Source organism: Mastomys coucha, unplaced genomic scaffold (genome assembly GCF_008632895.1).
Source record: "Mastomys coucha isolate ucsf_1 unplaced genomic scaffold, UCSF_Mcou_1 pScaffold14, whole genome shotgun sequence".
In the NCBI taxonomy this organism is placed as follows: domain Eukaryota; kingdom Metazoa; phylum Chordata; class Mammalia; order Rodentia; family Muridae; genus Mastomys; species Mastomys coucha.
This window is the reverse complement of record NW_022196896.1, coordinates 101417968-101436153: the sequence shown is the minus strand read 5'-3', so window position 1 is coordinate 101436153 and position 18186 is coordinate 101417968. Positions and strand designations below refer to the sequence as shown.

Sequence of the window (18186 nt, the reverse complement as noted above, 5' to 3'; positions counted from 1 at the left end):
ACACCTATGCTTATGGTCACCTCCCTAAGTGGTAATGGCCTCAGGCCTGATGTCTTCTGGGGCACAAAAAGAACACCTTTTCAAAATGCTGCCAAGGACTGTTCTTGCTAAAGATGTTTCTGAAACGAGAAGCGCAAAGAATTTGAAGGTGCCTCGACTCCTCAGGACCATGCCTCCGTGCACTTCAGCCTAAACGACTGGAGATGCTTCTGTCCCATCCGCACGGTGACCTGTTTCTGGTGTTGCAGTCACTAAGAGATCTATGCAAGAAGGTAGATTTGGGCCAGAGGCAGAGCAGGTTTTCTGCTTTCAAACAGCTGAGTCACAGATGGGACAGCGTTGTGCAAACCACTGAGAAAGTGGACTAATATTTTGGAGAAGTTTTAATTTACTTCAATTAAAAATTCAGGGCAGCGTTGAATAAAACAGAAGTAGGTGAGGCTGCTTTGTGAGCCTCTGCACAGGCCTGTCTGGGTCCCCTGCAGGCAGTACCAGAGGACAGCTATTCCAAGAGCACTTTGCTTGGCCGGCCAGTCCTAAAGCACTTCCCTCTCACCCTCCCAGCAGACCAGACAGGGCACCACCTGGGAGAAACTACCCCCAAGAATCAGTCTCTTGCTTGATAGCTGAACTAAGTACTCTTTTCGGTGGAGGGGAGGGAGGGGGACAAGGGAAGGATGTGTATGCATTGAAATATCTAGACAGGAACAGTGCTTGGCTCAAGAGGTGACTTCCAGAATCAGCAATGACAGGAGCTCACTTCTTATTGCAGGTCTTTATTCAAAATATAAACTTTGGGAAGAGGGGAAGTTCACAACGTTTTCACAATTAGTGGTTCATGCCATTAATCTCAGCACTTAGAAGGCAGAGGCAGGCAGGTCTCCATGAGTTCAAGGCCAGCCTGGTCTATATAGCAAGTTCCAGGCCAAGATTACACAGTGAGACCCTGTCTCAAAAAGAACAATGAAAAATCTTACAGGGGCTCAACTATTTGACTGGCAGTGATCCCATGCAAGGCCACAGGATAGGTCACAACCTGCTTGGGGTTGAGGTACATCTGGGTCAGTAATCCTACTTTGCTAGAGCAGGACTGGAGACGGGTCTCAGTGCAAACAAGGTTGCTTCCAGGAAGAGATTAGGGTTGATGGAGACATTTCTATGTACCACCCATGACACCTGGCAACAACTTTATTGATACCTGAGAGTAAGTGCTGGAAAAACGTTTCCACTGGCCACTTAGCCTGCTCTACTAGGCAGATCACTCAAAGGTCAGATGGCTTCTCTTGCCATCCCTTAAGCTGTGGTCATTTGGAGCTCCACAAGTCGGTGCCAACAGCAGCCAGGCAAGCAGCCAGACCCAGACAGGAGAAAGGGCTTCTTTGGCAGTGCAACTCCAGATCGAGTCAGTGAAGATGCCTCATCGGTCGAGGTCCAGAGCCTCCTGGGTTATTGTCCGGAGTCCAATGGAGAACAACTCTTCCCAGGGCTCCCGAATCCAGGCCAGCAGAGCAGTCAGCTGCTCCACACACACAACACGGAGTGCCCAGAAACTCTCTAGTCGAGACACCTGGTAGATTGAGCAGTCAGCAAGGGGAAACAATGGAAAGAGACATACCAAGAGTCCAAGGAAGGTCTTAGGAGAGGACACCACCCTTGGCTTTTAAAGGCTCTTCCCCGTCTCCCCCCGCCACAGGTCTATGTGACACTGCATTAAAGCTCAACTCTTGAGCCTTAAAGCCAGTTTAGGCAGCACTGTCTGAGGGCTCTAGAGGACTAGTGTTCACAGTTCCATCTCTATCTTCCATTGCTGTAGGGAATGTGAATTCTAACATCAATTCCAAGAACTTTGCAGGTTCAACTCCTGACCCTACCCTTGTGACCTGCGCAAGTTTCATGTCTCTGAGCCTTAGTTACATCATCTGTAATACAGGACCAACAATAGCACCTCCTCCTCATGTTGGAGTTGTGAAGGTCAAACAGTTGGCATACAGTGGGTAAGCTGATCACACCAACTCACACCAGCTAGGTATTTCAGTACAGGGCTCCAAGGCCAGGACATTGCCACAGCTGACTGTTGTTTCTACACATGCTGCTTATCCAAACCTAGGTCCTCACATCAGGACTCTGTCCCCATAATATGCCTGCACCTCCCTTAGCACCATCCCAATCCATTCCCATCCTTTGGAGATGCACTGCCACACTATACACACACACACACACACACACACACACACACACACACACACACCTCATCATAGAAGATCAGCCGCAGGTCCAAAGGGCTTGTGCGATACAGCTGCACAGAGCTCAGACTGCTGAGTGGTTGCTGCTCCCTGACCTGCAAGGAAGGACCCGGCCCCAGAGGAGTGGGCTGCTCAGAGGTTTCATCAGACACCACCGGGAGGGGAGATTCTGCATGGGACCCTGCAGGGTCTTCATCTAGTAGGTACAGGGTGGACAACGTCAGCAACAGGGACACAGGACAGGTAGAGGAGCCTGCAGAAAGAGAGAGAGGCAAGATGATTCCTACAGTGAAAGGCTATGCTGGACCTAGATCCCCAGGACTAGTGCCCCAGTGCTGCCCTAGAAAAGAGGTGCGAGCCACACTAAAGAGCTGGCCACAAATCAGCACTATGCTTCCACAAACTCCAGGGATCACTAACAGCCAAAAGCCCTGAAGGCCTAAACCAAGGGAGCCACCACACTAGTCACCCCAATAAATGGCCTGTGGCCTCCTGACAGGATGAGTGGAACATATCCAGCCGGTCACCCACTTCAGGAAGACTAGAAGCCAAAGCTAAGGTCTCTGGCCAGTCGAAGCTCTAAGGACCTCCTGAGCCCACTTGGAGAAGTGGAAAACACCCACCCTGGAGTGTGGATACACCTGCAAGGGTGAGGAGTCCAGACACCAGGCACTGAGCACTACTCCATGGGCATGACAGAGGCAACAGTGGACAAGCCATGGACAACGTGGGCTATAGAAACCAGGGAAGCACCTGCAACTCGGCCTTACCTTCAGCCAGGAAGGCCCGAAGGTAGAAAAATGGGGACACCTCTGCGGAAGTATCTTTTCCCAGCAACGGCCTGTGGAGATCACGGCAGACACAGGAAGAGAGGCAGCTAAGTAGGGTGGGAGTAGCTGGGGAGATGTGGGCGTGAGGATGGGACTACACCACCTAACCCTGACCTCCTGCTGACTCACCAGAGCCGATGCTGAGGGGTTACCTCCTCCTCTGTGGCGCTGATGCAGTTCCTCTGGGTACGAGGCAGAGACTGCAAAACACCTGGATAAAGCCAGCCAGAGACAGAAACCCTCAGAGGCCTCTGCAGTCCTCCACCTCAGCCTCTACCCTGGCTAAGCTCCGTGAACTCTGGACCTCAGACACTTCTACCACTGGGGGTTGACAGAACAGGAAGTTCCAGGACTGTCTACTGGTGAGCATCAAACTGAGCAGCCGGCCCTGAAAGCTTGACTTCCACGTCCATCCCTCCCAGCCTCTCCCTCACCAGTGAGCTCCTCCAGGAAGGCACGGCATGGCCTGGCATCTCGGGGCAGTAGGACACAGCTGCCAGTCCCAGCTGCCCACTCCAGACGAAGGCTCTGGCCTGCGAGGCCGAGCTCCATGCCACTTAGATCCTGCAGAGGAATGGCCAGGGTGGGCTGGAGCCAGCTAGCAGGAGGCCCGCTGTGGAGAGAGCAGAGTAGCCAAGATTAAGAGGAGGATGGGATGAGGTTGGCAGCACTGCCACATGGCTCCGTCTCCCACTCACCAGATGGCCCCTGTCACCTTCAACAGGTAAAGCATGTGGTCAGACACAACCACAAGGCACAGAAACTCCCCCGAGTGGCCTGCTAACACCACTGGCACCTAAGGGAAGAGAAAGTTGATGAGAAACCAGAAAATAAAACCAAGCAGACAGGAGCCAGACCAAAAGCTGAGCTGGATTTCAACCACCATTATTATCATGATCAACCACTTCACTATCTGTTACCCTGAAGTTGCCCTCCCACTTACCCAGTGTCTCTTAGCCTCCTCAGCATCCTCTCCCCATTTCTAACCCATTCTCCACACTCAGCCAAGACTTACTTACTTACTTTCTTTTCTTTTTTCTTTTTTGATTTTTCGAGACAGGGTTTCTCTGTATAGCCCTGGCTGTCCTAGAACTCACTCTGTAGACCAGGCTGGCCTCAAACTTAGAAATCCGCCTGCCTCTGCCTCCCAAGTGCTGGGAATAAAGGCATGTGCCACCACTGCCCAGCTCAGCCAAGACTATCTTAAGTAACAAACTTGACCATTACTCCCCTGATTCCCATCCTCTGGGGAGTCCCTAGATCCCATCCGCATTCCCTGGCAGACATGACAGGTTGCTCCTGGACAGCTTTCCCCAGCCTTCTAGACTCCCCCAAGGAAGCTGCCTCTAGCCCTGCACAGTGCTTGTCCCTCCTTCCCCGAGCTACCTTCTCTCAGGCCTCTGTATATCTATAGCTTCCTTCTCTTACAGCATGGGCGCACGCACACTGGCTTAAACAGCCCCTCTAAGACCTTGCCTTGAGGCAGCAGTTTCACACTGCATAACCCTGATTCTCTGTGACTAAGGGCAAGACGGCTGCATGGTTGAGCCTGAGTGTCCTGGGCAGGAGGAAGTGACAGCACGTGTTTGTGCTGACAGCAGGACCCATTTGCCAGGCGCCAGGTGCTGTGCTGGGGGACAGATGCCTGCTCTCAGCCTCTGCTCTAGGTCAAGGAGCACTGTCCCTACCTGGATGGAGACAAATGAACCTCAAGTGTGAAGAAACATGCCCATAGTCACACAGCAACTATCTGCTGTTGCTGCTTGAAACCCAAGCATTTAACTCAATGCCCAGGGCCATGGGTCAGTGGGTAGCACAGACCTTGATGCAGCACTGGAACTCCTCCTCGGAGTCACTGAACACCTCAACATCCAGGAAGAGCCGGAGTCGGTGGTCCACAGAGCGAAAACCAGAGCATCCAGGGGCTATGAGTAATCAATGCGTCATCGCCTGGCTCTGGGAGGCCACAGCTCCTACTTACCTTCCCCCGGTGCCCATCCCTCCCCGAAGCACACTGCCACTTTGTTTCACCCATACTCACTTGGGCTGAGACTCCAGCTGCTATGGCCATGGGATATGGATGTCTGAGGTGGGATGCCATCAGGCATGCTGGGATAGCCACCGTGGTCAGCAAGGTCGCAGGCAGAATCTGTTGATTGGTCTTGCTGGTTCCGCTCTCTATTAGGAACTTCCCCAGACATGGCTAGGAGAACCACGTGGTCACTCCCACAGTTTGGACAGACAACAGGAAATTCTGAAGGGAGAACAGACACCCTGTAAGCCTCCCGAGGGCACAATGCTCATAATACGCCTGGCCACTGTCCAGGCTCTTCAGATCCAATCTCTAGCTGCAGTCAGAGCCAGCATTCTGTACATCCCACCCCCACCCCATATCTAAGCATAGTCTCTAATCTGTCTCTCCCCATCCCCAGGGGTCAAGTTAGCCCATGGCCAACAGCCTCCTAAAAACACATCCCATCTTCTAATTCCCAGGTCCTGCTCTGGTCCCCTTCCAAGCCTGAGCTTTATGAAGCATTGCAGCACTTTACTAGTACTTCCTGAAAAACCAAAACCAAGAGCTAGGAAGATGGTTCAATTCATACAGTATTCCTACACAAGTGTGAGGATCAGAGTTCAGATTCCCCAAGCCCCAAGTAAAAGCAATGTGGTGCCATGTGAGCCTCCCAGTGTTCTGGGGAAGAGACAGGTAGATCCCTAGAGCTTGTTGGCCAGGCAGCCTAGACAAACTGACGAGCTTCAGGTTTCAGTGAGAGACTATGCCAAAAACTAAGGTGGAAAATGACTGAGGAGGACATCCAAAGACGGTCCCTGGCCTCCGGGTGCGTACGAGTGCACACACTCACACAAACACACACACACACACAGCTACAGGAACACAAACAAACATAATAGTAATAATAATAATAATAATAATAATAATAATAATAATAATAATAATGATAATGATAATGACAATGATGACAACAACTAAGACCACAACCAACAGACGGGGTAATGTAAGGAGGCCCCTTGTGCCAGGCAGGTTTAAGTCCCAGCTTCATTAACTATAGATGGATAATCATGGACCAGTCATCTGTGCTTTAAGCCTGACCACTCTCTGTAAGAAGATAATGAAAAAAATCACATCAGCCTCAAGGAGTCGGCAGGATGGGTGAGTGGATACAGGTAAAGAATGAAGGATGTGGATCAACAACGAGGAGAGAGACACTGAGTACCTACAACACTCTAGGGATGTGCTAGCCTCACATCAATATTATTATTGTGTGGCGGCTCCATCAAAACTTTTCATACCCCATTTTGCAAATAAAGAAAGAAATAACTAAATCAACTTAAACACTCCGCCCACACCTATGAAGTTGCAGACAATAACAGCGGCTACCGTGTATGAAGGGCCTTTGTTTTGTGCCAGGAGCTATGCTTGGGGCTTTACTGTCATATTTAAATCTCATAGGAAAGCTGGGCAAGGTCACACACACCTGTAATCCCAGAATTCAAGGGGCTGAGGCAGGGGGCTATTAGCTGTGATGTTCCTCTGCTCTTGTGGCTAGGCCTGCCAGGCCTGCCAGGGCAGGCTCACCATAGACAATGACACCAGGGTATTTTCTGGAAAAAAAATTACTTAGTTCTGCTAAGTCTGCTGCCAAGAAGTGTGGCTGATAAAAATTGTGCATTTCACACAGCTGTTTGTTTTTCTTGTCTTTTTTGTTTTTTCCTCTTTCTCAAGACAGGGTTTCTCTGTATAGCCCTGGCTGTCCTGGAACTCACTCTGTAGACCAGGCTGGCCTCGAACTCAGAAATCCGCCTGCCTCTGCCTCTCAAGTACTGGGATTAAAGGCGTGCGCCACCACTGCCTGGCCTTCTTCAATATCTCCAAAGCCCTTATTGTTTGACTGGCCTATAGTGGAGCAATCCCAAGAACAGAACACAACAAAAGGCCACAAGGTACCGCATCCTACCAAGTGCTTACAAGGCCAGTCAAGGAGGAACTTGTGCCAACCACCAAAGCAGCTCACTCAATAGCCACTGCACAGAGGGCACATGACCACCAGGCGCCTCACTGAGTGCTCAGGAGGCTTTATGTTATTCCTGTGATGTTACCCACAAACCACCAGAAGCCATCAAGTGATGAAAACCTCAAGAGTATGTTTAAGCACATCCACAGAACAGCACTTCCAGACTGACGGGACCATTTCTGCTGTTTAATACAGCAGGCAGGCAGTCTTATTTCTCCCCTGCGCAAAACAGTTATTTCCACTCTCCTAAGGCTGTTTTCCCTTGAGCTCCACACTCCTCTCAGAGACACCTTCCCTGCAGGGGTAAAGCTAGGCGGCCAGGGAGGCCAAGGCCACAGCTGGTACCTGTATTTTGAAACAGAGGCTTCCAACCTTCATCACTCTCCAGCCCCAATCTGGGCTCCTCTGGCTTGAACTCACAGCTACAACGCAGACACTGGAATCTGGCCTCCCGTGGGTCCTTGGCCTTCCCAGGCTGTGGCTCTTTCACACTGGTGAATGGGGTCAGTACAGCGAGTAGCTCCTGAGGGAGGTGGGTCAGAAGGTAGCTAGCTGTGAGCAGATAGACCCGCCTGGCCAACCTCTAACCCTCTAGCCTGGACCTGCTCCCTCCACCCTTCCCATCTGCCCCTGGACTCCATCACCTGGATAGCTTCATGGGCCTCCGGCTCCAGCACAGCGTACCGACGTAGCTGCCGGTCAGGACAAATGTAAGAAAAGCGCAAGACAAGAACTGGAGCCCTAGGGGGTGGAACTGAGCCCTGTGTAGGAAGAAAGGAGAACACATCAGTGGGCAGAAGAAAAGGGTCAGGGCTACATGGAGCTTGGAGGAAAACAGGAACTTTGGACCCCATAATGCTGGTGCTGACACCAAGCCCTTGCACAGAGTCCATCCTTTAGCCTCCCAAGTCACACACAACAGCCTCCCACACACCCCTCCTTGGCACTGAGTTCTTAGGAGAGAAGATGGAAAAACCCAGCCTAGTGCCTGGCACACAAGAGCCAACATGTTCTCAAAGATGACGCTGGAAATGCCAAGAACTCGTTCCCCAGCACCTGACCACACCACTCACCTCAGACACAGGTTCTCCTTGAGTTCCAGTCTTTGACTCGAGCTCAGCTGCCACCAGGCTCTGTAGCTCTAGCCGCTCCAGAGTACGAGCAGCTTGGAGTTCCACTTCAAACAAGTGGGCAGAAGTGACCCGGAGAAAGCACTCCTTGCCTTGCACACCCCCAATTCCCTGCAAGGGACACACTAACATGGGGCGACAGAGCTCTGCTGCAGAGAGACCAAGAGAGAACTGGAGTGAATAACGTGTCCAGGGCTTCTGCTATCCCATGAGTGGCCTTCTACCCAACCTGGCCTCTCCACAGTCCCTCTAACATCCCAATACACGTGTGTTCAAAGCCCTATGGTCACAGGCCTCTCACCTTCCACTGCCTTCTGCTCCTGCTCCTCTTCCTCCTCCAGGTCCTCTCTCGATATCTCTTCTTTATCCTGTTCTTCCCTCTCTTCTTCGTGGGGCTCTGGCTCTACCTTGCCTTCCTCTAACATCTTCCCTGGTGATTCCTTAGTGTCTTCCCCGATGGCTGTAGGGCTGCATGCAGTCTCCAGGCTCTGGGCATCCAGAAGAGGGGTGCTAAGGGCAGGAGTCTTGGTGGTGGTAAGAGGGGAGCTCCCCATGGTCTCCAGATGGTTCCTATACTGCAGCCAGTCACAGCCAAACCGCTCCCGGAAGCTGGCCAGCAGCTCAAGTTCCCGGTGTTGTTGCACAAACCACCCTGAGATGGAGAAGGACATAGAGCTGAGGCTCCACCCAGACCCTGACTGACCCTAGACTCTTTCTCTGGCTACTCTTCAATAGGTGTGTCCTATGGAGTACTGTGACCATAAGCAATCCTGGACTACACACAAAACAAAACTTGTGGAGATTCACAAATATGACCACTCATCTCAGACTATGTTTCACATTGTTTCAAGCTGTGCTTCCCAAATGGTTGTGGCCATAAATCTCTTTATTAGAGAATCTTTAGCACCCTATAAAACCCATGTTCCTTAGGAGAATGCTGCCTGGAAGCAGATCTCTCTCTTTGGACTAAACTAAAAAGATAACAGACTGAAGGGCCCGCTGCAATAATCCATGTCACTCCCAAATCAAGCTTCTCCTCTGTTGCCTACATGTAAGACAACATCAAGACTATCAAGGTCTGGGAGGGGGTGGGGAATGAGCAGGGAGGGCTGGCTTACCAGCTGGGGAGGGGTCTTGAGTGCGTAGCTCCGGGTCTGTGTCACTGGGCTCAGAGATGCTAGCCCGCCTCACACGGACTCGGCTCTGGTTTGGATAGAGAGATGGAGATCTACGAAAGTCACCCTGGCCATCCATGGCCACTTACATAAACTTACCAGAAAATACCAAGTCCTAACAAGGACAAGGCTTTCCTATTGCTAGTCTACTGAGTTACCCAAGGCACCATAAAGAGACCATGGAAGGCCAGGCACAAACCAGCAGAAGATGCCACTCACCTTAACCTTACGAAGCGGGGCCTGGGCCACAATGCCTCCTGAGGAGAGGCTGTCACTCAACTCAGGGCCACCTGAGGTTTCAGTGGTACTCCCCACTGGCCAGAACAGAGGTTGGGTCACAGGACCAAGCCCTGAAGATTCTGAAGTTTGCTGTATGATGACAGGAAGGGGTCAGACCCAAAGGAGCGCCTCTGCCTGCTGGAGCTAAGCAAGAGGAGGACCCTACTTTCCACTGACCAGGAAAAGTCTCCTACCCTGTCTCCCTTCATGTCATCCCACCCCCACCCGACTGACCTGAAGATCCTTCAGGGACAAAACCTTGCCATCAAGCAGGAACTGCACAAGACAAAGGAGAAGACAGTGCTGGAGATGGAGCCCACCACTAATGACTCCAAGAACTCACAGCACCCTAGAGTGACTGGGATAATCACTCACGCCATGAGCAGCATCTCTCGACCGAGGTGACAGGTACTGAGCGGTGGTTGCACGGTGTGCAGGGTGGAACCACAAAGGGTTACCTTCCAGATAGAGCTGAGGGCAGAAAGGAGGCAGCATAGGCAATGGATCCCCCCTACGTGAAGGCACAAGGAGAGTCAGACCTGAAGATGGCTCCCAAGGTCCACTAGGCACTCAGTCTCACCTTACGGAGCTCAGCCAGCAGCCATAATGGTGCCAGCTCTGTGTGTCCTTCTAGAAGGTTATAGGCCACATCAAGATGCCGCAAGTTCTTCAGTTGCTCCAGGCCTAGGACAGAGGAGAGAAGGAAGAGGCCTGGTGAAGGTGTGTTGAGAGTAAGGGGGTATGGTGTTCTGTGTGCCCAGGACAGGGTTAGAAGTGAGACATCTTTCACAACAGACCCTACCTCAAAATCCTCATGAGGCTCTAGACGGCCAACCTGAGCCACACCTGTCTGATTCCCTTCCAGACTGACACCACCCCAATACACTTCCTACTCACCCTGAAGGCTCCGAAGCTCATTGGCCCTCAGTATCAAAGTCCCCAGGGCAGCCCCCGACGGTCCCATCCTTGGCACCAAGTGCAGGTGGTTATAGGAGATGTCCAAATGGTACAGCTCAGATAAATCCTGGCGGTGGGTGAGGAGACAAAGGTTCTCAGCTCGACAAAGCTCTAAGCAGGGTCCTCTGTGCTATCCTCTCAAGTCCACATTGGCCTACAAAAACTGCAGTGTCAACACAGCTAGCATCCTCCGCCCCACACTGAGCAAACACTGACATGTCCCCAACAGTCCCAGGCTACACCCCTAGATGGTAACTGCAGTCTTTAAGTTCCCACCTGGAAGAAGACAAGGCTCTGAGGGACACTCAGAGCAACCAGAGATCTCCTGTTTTGGCCACGGGGCCTGTCTCCCAGCCTCTGAGAGACAATGGGGGCCTACCTAGCCAGTCAGTGCAGTCAGTGAGAAAACCCATGCACTTCAGTGTGGACCCAGGGCCACTTCCTGATTTGTGAATTCCCAGTTCTCTGAGTGTTGATGATGACCAAGCCCTTCCCACTCCTTCACTCTCCAGTCAGTTCACTTTGAATCCTCTTCATTTTGGGACCTTACTTCTCACCAAATAATGCCCTTACAACTTTAACAAGTACCCAGCCCTATTTATCTTTAATGGAGGACAGAAAGGATACAGGGAAAGGGTTTGTCACCATCATGGAATCTATCACCTCTGGGCCACACACTACGCTAAGTGACACAGCTACTCTTCACTGCTAATGATGTATACCTTACAGGTGAATGAAGCAAGAAACTAACTGCCTTCCCCCAAGTCATCCAGGTATTCCAAGCCTTGCTGTCTAGAGGAGAAACCCACACCCAGCACTGACGCTCAGGATGTGCCTCCACCTGGGCCCGAGAGCCATGTGGCGCCCGAGCTAATCTAAGAGTGAATGAGAGTGGAGCCATCTAAACGCCAAGTGCATCAGCAATCAGGCAGCTCACTCTTACCATCAGGAAGCCTTTGCAGTCCTGGATATGATTGTGGCTCAGGTTGAGGAAACGGAGAGCTGATAGGAGACGCTAAAGGAGATTGGAAAAGCAAGCACAGAAAGGTTCTTCACACAAGGATACCTGTCAAACAGCTGGTGGTCCCCCCAAAGGACCCCCCCTTTACACCCCCAAAGGCACCTTCCTTTGGGGGACACTCACCAGGGAGCCATCTAAGTTCTTGAGTGCATTGTAGCTGAAGTCGGCAGAAAGCAAGGACAGCCAAGGGAGGGCAGAGCAGAGGTCCCCACCGCAGGCCGACAAGAGCTCCTGGATAGGGACAGACATAATTACAAGTTCACACTCTCCCATGCGTGCGCTATCTTCCAGTCCCCGTTCATATAGACCAGGCTCTACCTGGACAGTCCGAAGCTCTGAAGAAAGCTCAAGTCTCTGTCCCTAAAGAGCAGACTATGGGGACCATATGCAGATCATAGGGAGACAGACACTAGACGATGTATACAGCTTGGTGTGACTGCAAACACACAGACAGGCATAGAGGACTGTGGCGTCACATGGGACAGAGGGAGGGGGAACATGGGAAAACCACAAAGCGTGGTCTTCTGAATCAATCAGGACAAGGCATCAGGATCCACCGCTCGCCCTCCTTACCTCTAGTGCCTGGATGCTTCTGTTGCAAACCAGGGACTCCAGCTGAGAGTAGATGCCACGGAGGCCACACAGGCTGTGGATGGGGACTCCTCGAAGCTAGTGCAAGAGAAGAAAAGGAGGAAGGCAAGCAAGGCTTCAAAAATGACAAAGGTCTCATCCCTGCTTTTTCTGATAGGGAGGAGGGAAAAGATCCAAAGCCCAGCTATGGTGTAAGGAAGTGTCAATGGAGAAGACTTTTCTAAGGAGAATGGTACAATCACACATGACCTCCCACCAAAAGAGGCTATCTCTCTGTCCTCACCCCAAGTGGCTCCTTTGCACTAGTTTCTGCCCACCCATATGTTCTAATACTCCCTCACCTCCAGCTGCCGAAGGGACTTGAAGGGGAAAATCTTGATAGGCCCTGGAAGGCCAACACCAGGAATGTGAACCAGCTGAAAAAGGAGCATTCAGGTTACTGAGGCAGGGAAGCCTCCCCTGCATCCGCATCACTTCCTCAGTATAAGCACCCATAGGTATAACTGACACCATCTGGATCTCTCCAAGCCTTCACACACCCCACCCCATCCCCTGCCTCCATCACTCCTTAGGGCTCTCAGTGTGTCCTTGCCCCCATGTCCCTCCTAGGACCTTGAGTGACAGTGTTTTCTGCAGCACATCGAAGAGGAACTGAAGCTGGAGGATGATGGGTGAGTCTGCAGGGTGGGAGGGAAGAGCCACAAAGCCTGTCTGGCCTGGGCCCCATGGCCCCAGATACAGTTCAAACACTCTGCTCAGCTGCTGCAGTGTGGCTGTTAGCAGGCTCAGGGTGCTCCAGCCAGAAAGAACCGCATCCCCTGCAGGAAGAAGGATGACAAAATGAAAGGTCTCTCCTTCTAGTTCCCCGAAGTACACCCACTCACGTCTGTACTGAAGACATTCCACTGAGATCAAACTGTCTATCTCCTCCCCAGCTCAAATGTCTTCTACAGTTCCCCATTTAAAAAACAAACAAAAATCCTAGCTTTTCAGCATGATCCCAGAAACTTGTTTGACTATAAACTCCAAGGGACTTCTCCAAATGCTTTCCCTTTCTACTCTGCTAAAAGTAGCCTAGGCTACTTACGGAGTTGGAAACATAGTCCACTTGGCTCACAGCTCTCTTTCATTTTGATACATCCCTTTCTACTGCCAAGCTGAAGACCAGCTTCACCCAGCAAGCCTTCACAAAGTAATCCTCTGGGTCTGTGGAGACCACTCAGTAAAGGACTTGCTGAGAAAGCCGACAAATCTGAATCTGACCCCTACCACCCACACAGTGGTGGGAACTGAAGAGGCAGACATAGAGAGATCCCTGGGGCTCATTGGTTAGCCAGCCTACTTAATCAGCAAGCCCCAGGTCTCAGTGGGAGACCCCTTCTCAGAGAACAAGGTGACAGCTTCTGAAACATAAGGCCCCTGGCTGTCCTCTGGCCTTGATACAAAGACACCCTTCACACACAAAATAAAAATATTTAAAGAAATAACACTCCGGGCAGTGATGGCGCACACCTTTAGTCCCAGCACTTGGGAGGCAGAGACAGGCAGATTTCTGAGTTCGAGGCCAGCCTGGTCTACAGAGTGAGTTCTAGGACAGCTAGGGCTACACAGAGAAACCCTGCCTCGAAAAACCAAAAGAAAAATGAAAAAAAGAAAGAAAAAGAAAGAATGCCTCTGTGCTTCCACACTGCAATCACTCACTTTACACGAAGGCTGAGTGTATTTGATCTTTTTTTCTTTTTCTGGTTGTAAGAATGACATGCACATTTATAGAAATTCTCAAACAACAATGAAATGCATGTCGTTGTCCATTAGAGCAATTCTATAAAGCTACTCTATCTAATAAGACTATAAGCCTGTGAGGACATCTCTCAGATATTCCCCACTCATCACTCTATCAGTAAAGTACAGTTACAATAGCTGTGGAATTTTAATATATTCTGAAACCAGGTGTGATGGTTCACACCTTTAATCCCAGAATGTGGGAGACAGAGGCAGGTGGATCTCTGTGAATTCCAGACCAATACAACAACATAGTGAGACCTTGTCTCAGGGGTGTGGATGAGAAAAATCAAGAAGTCAAAGAATATTGCAGAAGTCAGGTGGAGGAACATCACACATCTATATGTAATTCCCTTGGATGAGTCACTGAAGCAGAAAGATCATAATTTCAAGGCTGGCTCAGGATACCAGGAAACAGCAGAGATCTCCCACACCCCTCACTCAGCTTCCCCCAAATAAAGTTATGGAATCATAGTACAATTATCAAAACCAGAAAATCAGTGTTGGTATAATAGTTACAGTGTCAGTTCTATTCTATTAGTGTAGATTATGACAACCACCACCATAATCAAGACACAAAATGATTCCATCCCCACAATCATATTCACAAACTCCATGATTCCTAGCGTGGGAGCCAAGTCAGATTTTTGCTGAATAGTAAAATAGAATAGAACTAATAGAATAGAACTGTAGTAAACGAATAGTAGAACATTAATAGAATAAAACTGACACTGTAACTACTATACCAATACCGATTTTCTGGTTTTGATAATTGTACTATGATTCCATAAGTTTATTTGGAGGAAGCTGAAGGAAGGGTGTAGGAGAGATCTCTGCTGTTTCCTGGTATCCTGAGCCGACCTTGAAATTATGATCTTTCTGCTTCAGTGACTCATCCAAGGAAATTACACATAAGTGTGTGATGTTGCTCCACCTGACTTCTGCAACATTCTTTGACTACCTTATAAAGAGATCTTCTATGTATACTAGACACTGAGTATAGACATGGACATGATTCAAGGAGTCCCTTGGACATCTAGAAAAGGCACAGCATGGGAGTAATTATTAACACAACACAGAAAATGAACTGCCGTCAAGAGACTCCATGGATGCCATGGTGGGAGTGTACAGATATGGAGGGCTAATGTCCTGGAGGTCACACATGCCAAATGACTCTGCTGCCTCATCTAGATCTCATTACTATCTCCTAAAGATAATTATTAACCCCACCTTACAGATGGGGAAACAGAGGCTCAAAGAAGAATCTCTGCTTTGTGTGTGGGGGGGTGGGGGCGAGGATGCTAGGGATTTGAAGTCCAAGTTTTGTACATACTAAGCATATGCTCTGCTACTGAACTATATCCCCAGCCCTCAAAGAATCACCTTGTGATCATCTAGCTGATAACTGACCTATCTCTGACATCAAGTCAAAGCTTCTTTCTACCACAACTGATGCCCACCACATAACAAATAACATAATGAGCTTCGCCATGCCCAGGCACGGGGGAAGCAACGATTACAGCACTATCTTTTGAACACTTATTATGAATGCATGCATGCACTGCACTAAATAAGCTAACTAAAGTCCCGATATCTTTTGCGTTCAATACAATCACTATGCTAACCTATTTGCGAAGAATACTGAGGGTCTAAAAACTTATCCAAGTCTGATAAAGGGTTGGGACTAACCTCTGTGGGTCTCACTCCCAAATCTCTGGTGTTTTAAGATGCTTATACTTGGCTTTCGGTACAAGTGATTATGTTCTTGTCTCCAAGTGTTTAATCTACTAGTGATCCCTTTCCTCTTGGGGGTTAAATGGTATGAGAGATGGATAGAGTTTAGACTGTCAAAGACGTGACTGTAAATACGCGTCATAAGGAACACATCTAGAAGAGAAGACGCCGGCACTGACTCGGTGACTCCGGCGTTTCTGGGCAGTATCGAACACACCCAGGACTCCCAACACAATAAGCTAGAAGTCCACTCACCCGATTCCCGCAAAAGTCCCGCAAGCTTCCACACTACTGAATCCCGCGGAGCGGTCGTCATAGCCACGGGACGCTAGGGGCGGAGCCTGGGAAAAAGGGAAGCGGAAGAGCCTCAGGTGGGCGGTGGCGACAAAAGCTCAGAGCTTTCGTGCAGAGGAAGGCGTCGCGCAATGTAAAAAGTAAGCAACAGCATAAAGAACGTCCTCTGAGGCCCCGCTTCACAAAAATATCGGGCCTCGGGAGCCCATGGGCCCGCGTAATCCGCACTCCAATCACTTCGGCAGCCAGACTCCTTCAGGGCAGGAAGTCCCGCCCCGGAAGCAAAGGGCCTACCGGAAAGCCTGCCTTCGCCACCGGAAGCCACGCCCTGGGCGAGCCGATGTGTCAGCTGGACAGAACTAGCCCGGATTAAGCCCTGATCTGGGCCCCAGGTCTAGTTCCCCTCCGGGTGGCCCCTTTGGCGGAGAAAGAAACCTGACTCCTTGTTTGCAAACTGGGTGGAGAAGCAAAGTTCGAAGAAATGGGATTTTGTATTAGAAGGAAAAGAACTCATCCAAAACAAACACTGGTTTTCCACTTTAACAGCCATCCTGTCCTCTTGCTCTTTTTATGTCAGTCAGAAGGGCTAAGGTTGGCAGGGATGCCACCACTCAAATCCCCTTTGGTGTCATAGTCCTCAGTCTCTAGACTTGTATCCTTCTTTAAGGTTTAGTACACTCTCAAACTGGTCCCTGGTCTCTGATTTTAGAGCTTGGAAGCAGAGGCAAGAGGATCGCAATGAGTTCGAGACCAGCCTATTCTCAATAGTGAGTTCCAGGCTATCCAGGGCTGTATAGTGAGACCCTATCTCAAAAACGAAAATTAGTCACTATCACTGGTAATGACCTGAACCCGTTTTGTTTTGTTTTGTTTTGTTTTGTTTTGTTTTGTTTTTAACTGTATTTACGACTCAGTACACCTGAAACTAAAAGAAGTTTTCCTAGGTTTGAAAATAAAATATATGCACAAAAGTTAGGTTATTTACCTGCAAAGTGTAATGAGTAACAAAAGCAAGACTGTCGAGTTTTCTAGCTTCCAAATTGCCGTTGTAGGTTTTACCCTGGCTCCTGGTCTGGCAGTTGACATCAGCTTCTGGTCTATATTATGAAAACCTTTCTTTGGATGGAATAGGGCTTGGGAGGGGAATGTCTTTTATGAAACACTCCTTTCCAATACAAGAAAGTTAAAAGTGAATTGTAGGACTGAAGAGATGGCTCAGTAATTAAGAGCACTGGCTTGGCTTCCACAGGACATGGATTCAATTCACAGCACCTACATGGCAGCCCACAGCCATCTGTAACTCCAGACTCACGTGGTCGTTCTATCCTCATCTCCATGAGCACTGCACATGCACGGTATACAGGCATTCAGGCAAAACGTTCATACACGCAAGTGTTTGCTTTTAATGAAAAGTCTAAAATAGAGTAGGATTAGAGTCAGTCATTTTTACCTCAAGTTGTCAAGTTTAGGGATAGAGGTGGTAGAAGGCTTCTCTAGCATGAACAAACTTCCTACGTATAATCTAATGGATCCGGGATATTTTGTGCAATTGATAATCCCATTACATGGCAACTGTCAATCCCTGTTTATTGATCACCTGAAACTGGCCATGGAGGAGGAGCCATAACAATCAAGTCATCTTTAACTATCAAGTCAAATTCTCTTAGACAAAAATATTCCCTTCTTCTGATATTCTGATGTGGTGCCTTGAAACCTTTGCTTTTTAGCCCGGCCTCCCCAGCCCACAGTTATTGTGTGAAAATCCTCTATTCATATGGGTAGCCCCTATAGTCAGGTTTGTCCTACACTGCCAAGCTTCCAGATGAGTGAAAGAGAGAAAAATCAAAGAAAACCAAACTGTATTGGGGAGAGAAAAACCAAGCTAAAGATGCAGCAAGAGAGTAAACAGCTCCCTCCCACCCTCCCTGAGAGGCCCACTCCCCTTTCTGTCCTTGGCTTGCAGGCAAGGCCTTGGCTGTCTTCCAAAGAATGCTCTCTCTTTTTTTTTCTCCCTCTGTTGCCTAAGTTGCATTCTTCTGTAAATTATTACTTTAAAAAAATTTTTTTAATCAAAGGAAAAAAGAAAATTCTGTGTAACCAAAGCTACAAAAAAAAA

The 18186-nt window shown here is 49.5% G+C and overlaps 1 protein-coding gene across 2 annotated transcripts; it reads right to left on the bottom strand.

Moving 5' to 3' along the window:
- Positions 1-756: 756 nt before the first annotated feature.
- Stk11ip (serine/threonine kinase 11 interacting protein) lies at positions 757-16342 on the bottom strand. Of its 2 annotated transcripts, XM_031368107.1 has the most exons (24): positions 16032-16342; positions 12873-13078; positions 12602-12676; positions 12243-12338; positions 11793-11900; positions 11592-11663; positions 10589-10715; positions 10272-10375; positions 10067-10162; positions 9926-9967; positions 9632-9781; positions 9356-9440; positions 8539-8889; positions 8181-8386; positions 7752-7868; positions 7453-7630; positions 5115-5327; positions 4895-4998; positions 3772-3869; positions 3508-3686; positions 3203-3284; positions 3014-3084; positions 2249-2496; positions 757-1567 (listed from the first exon to the last, which is right to left on the bottom strand). In XM_031368107.1, exons 1-24 carry the CDS (start codon positions 16090-16092, stop codon positions 1418-1420), a joined length of 3219 nt encoding a protein of 1072 aa, XP_031223967.1. In that variant the 5' UTR covers positions 16093-16342; the 3' UTR covers positions 757-1417. The 2 variants fall into 2 exon arrangements, with proteins under 2 accessions (XP_031223967.1, XP_031223968.1); XM_031368108.1 differs by lacking the exons at positions 12243-12338; positions 12602-12676; positions 12873-13078; positions 16032-16342 and adding an exon at positions 11988-12086.
- Positions 16343-18186: the final 1844 nt, after the last annotated feature.

What these genes read in the sequence shown, in the direction of transcription:
- Stk11ip (XM_031368107.1), bottom strand. Translation starts at nt 16,092, where the DNA reads ATGACGACCGCTCCGCGGGATTCAGTAGTGTGGAAGCTTGCGGGACTT. An exon ending in TGTCCCTGAAGGATCTTCAG is followed by an intron (nt 9,782 to 9,925) that starts GTCAGTCGGGTG and finishes GTCATCATACAG; the next exon opens with CAAACTTCAGAATCTTCAGG. An exon ending in AGGCCCATGAAGCTATCCAG is followed by an intron (nt 7,631 to 7,751) that starts GTGATGGAGTCC and finishes CACCTCCCTCAG; the next exon opens with GAGCTACTCGCTGTACTGAC.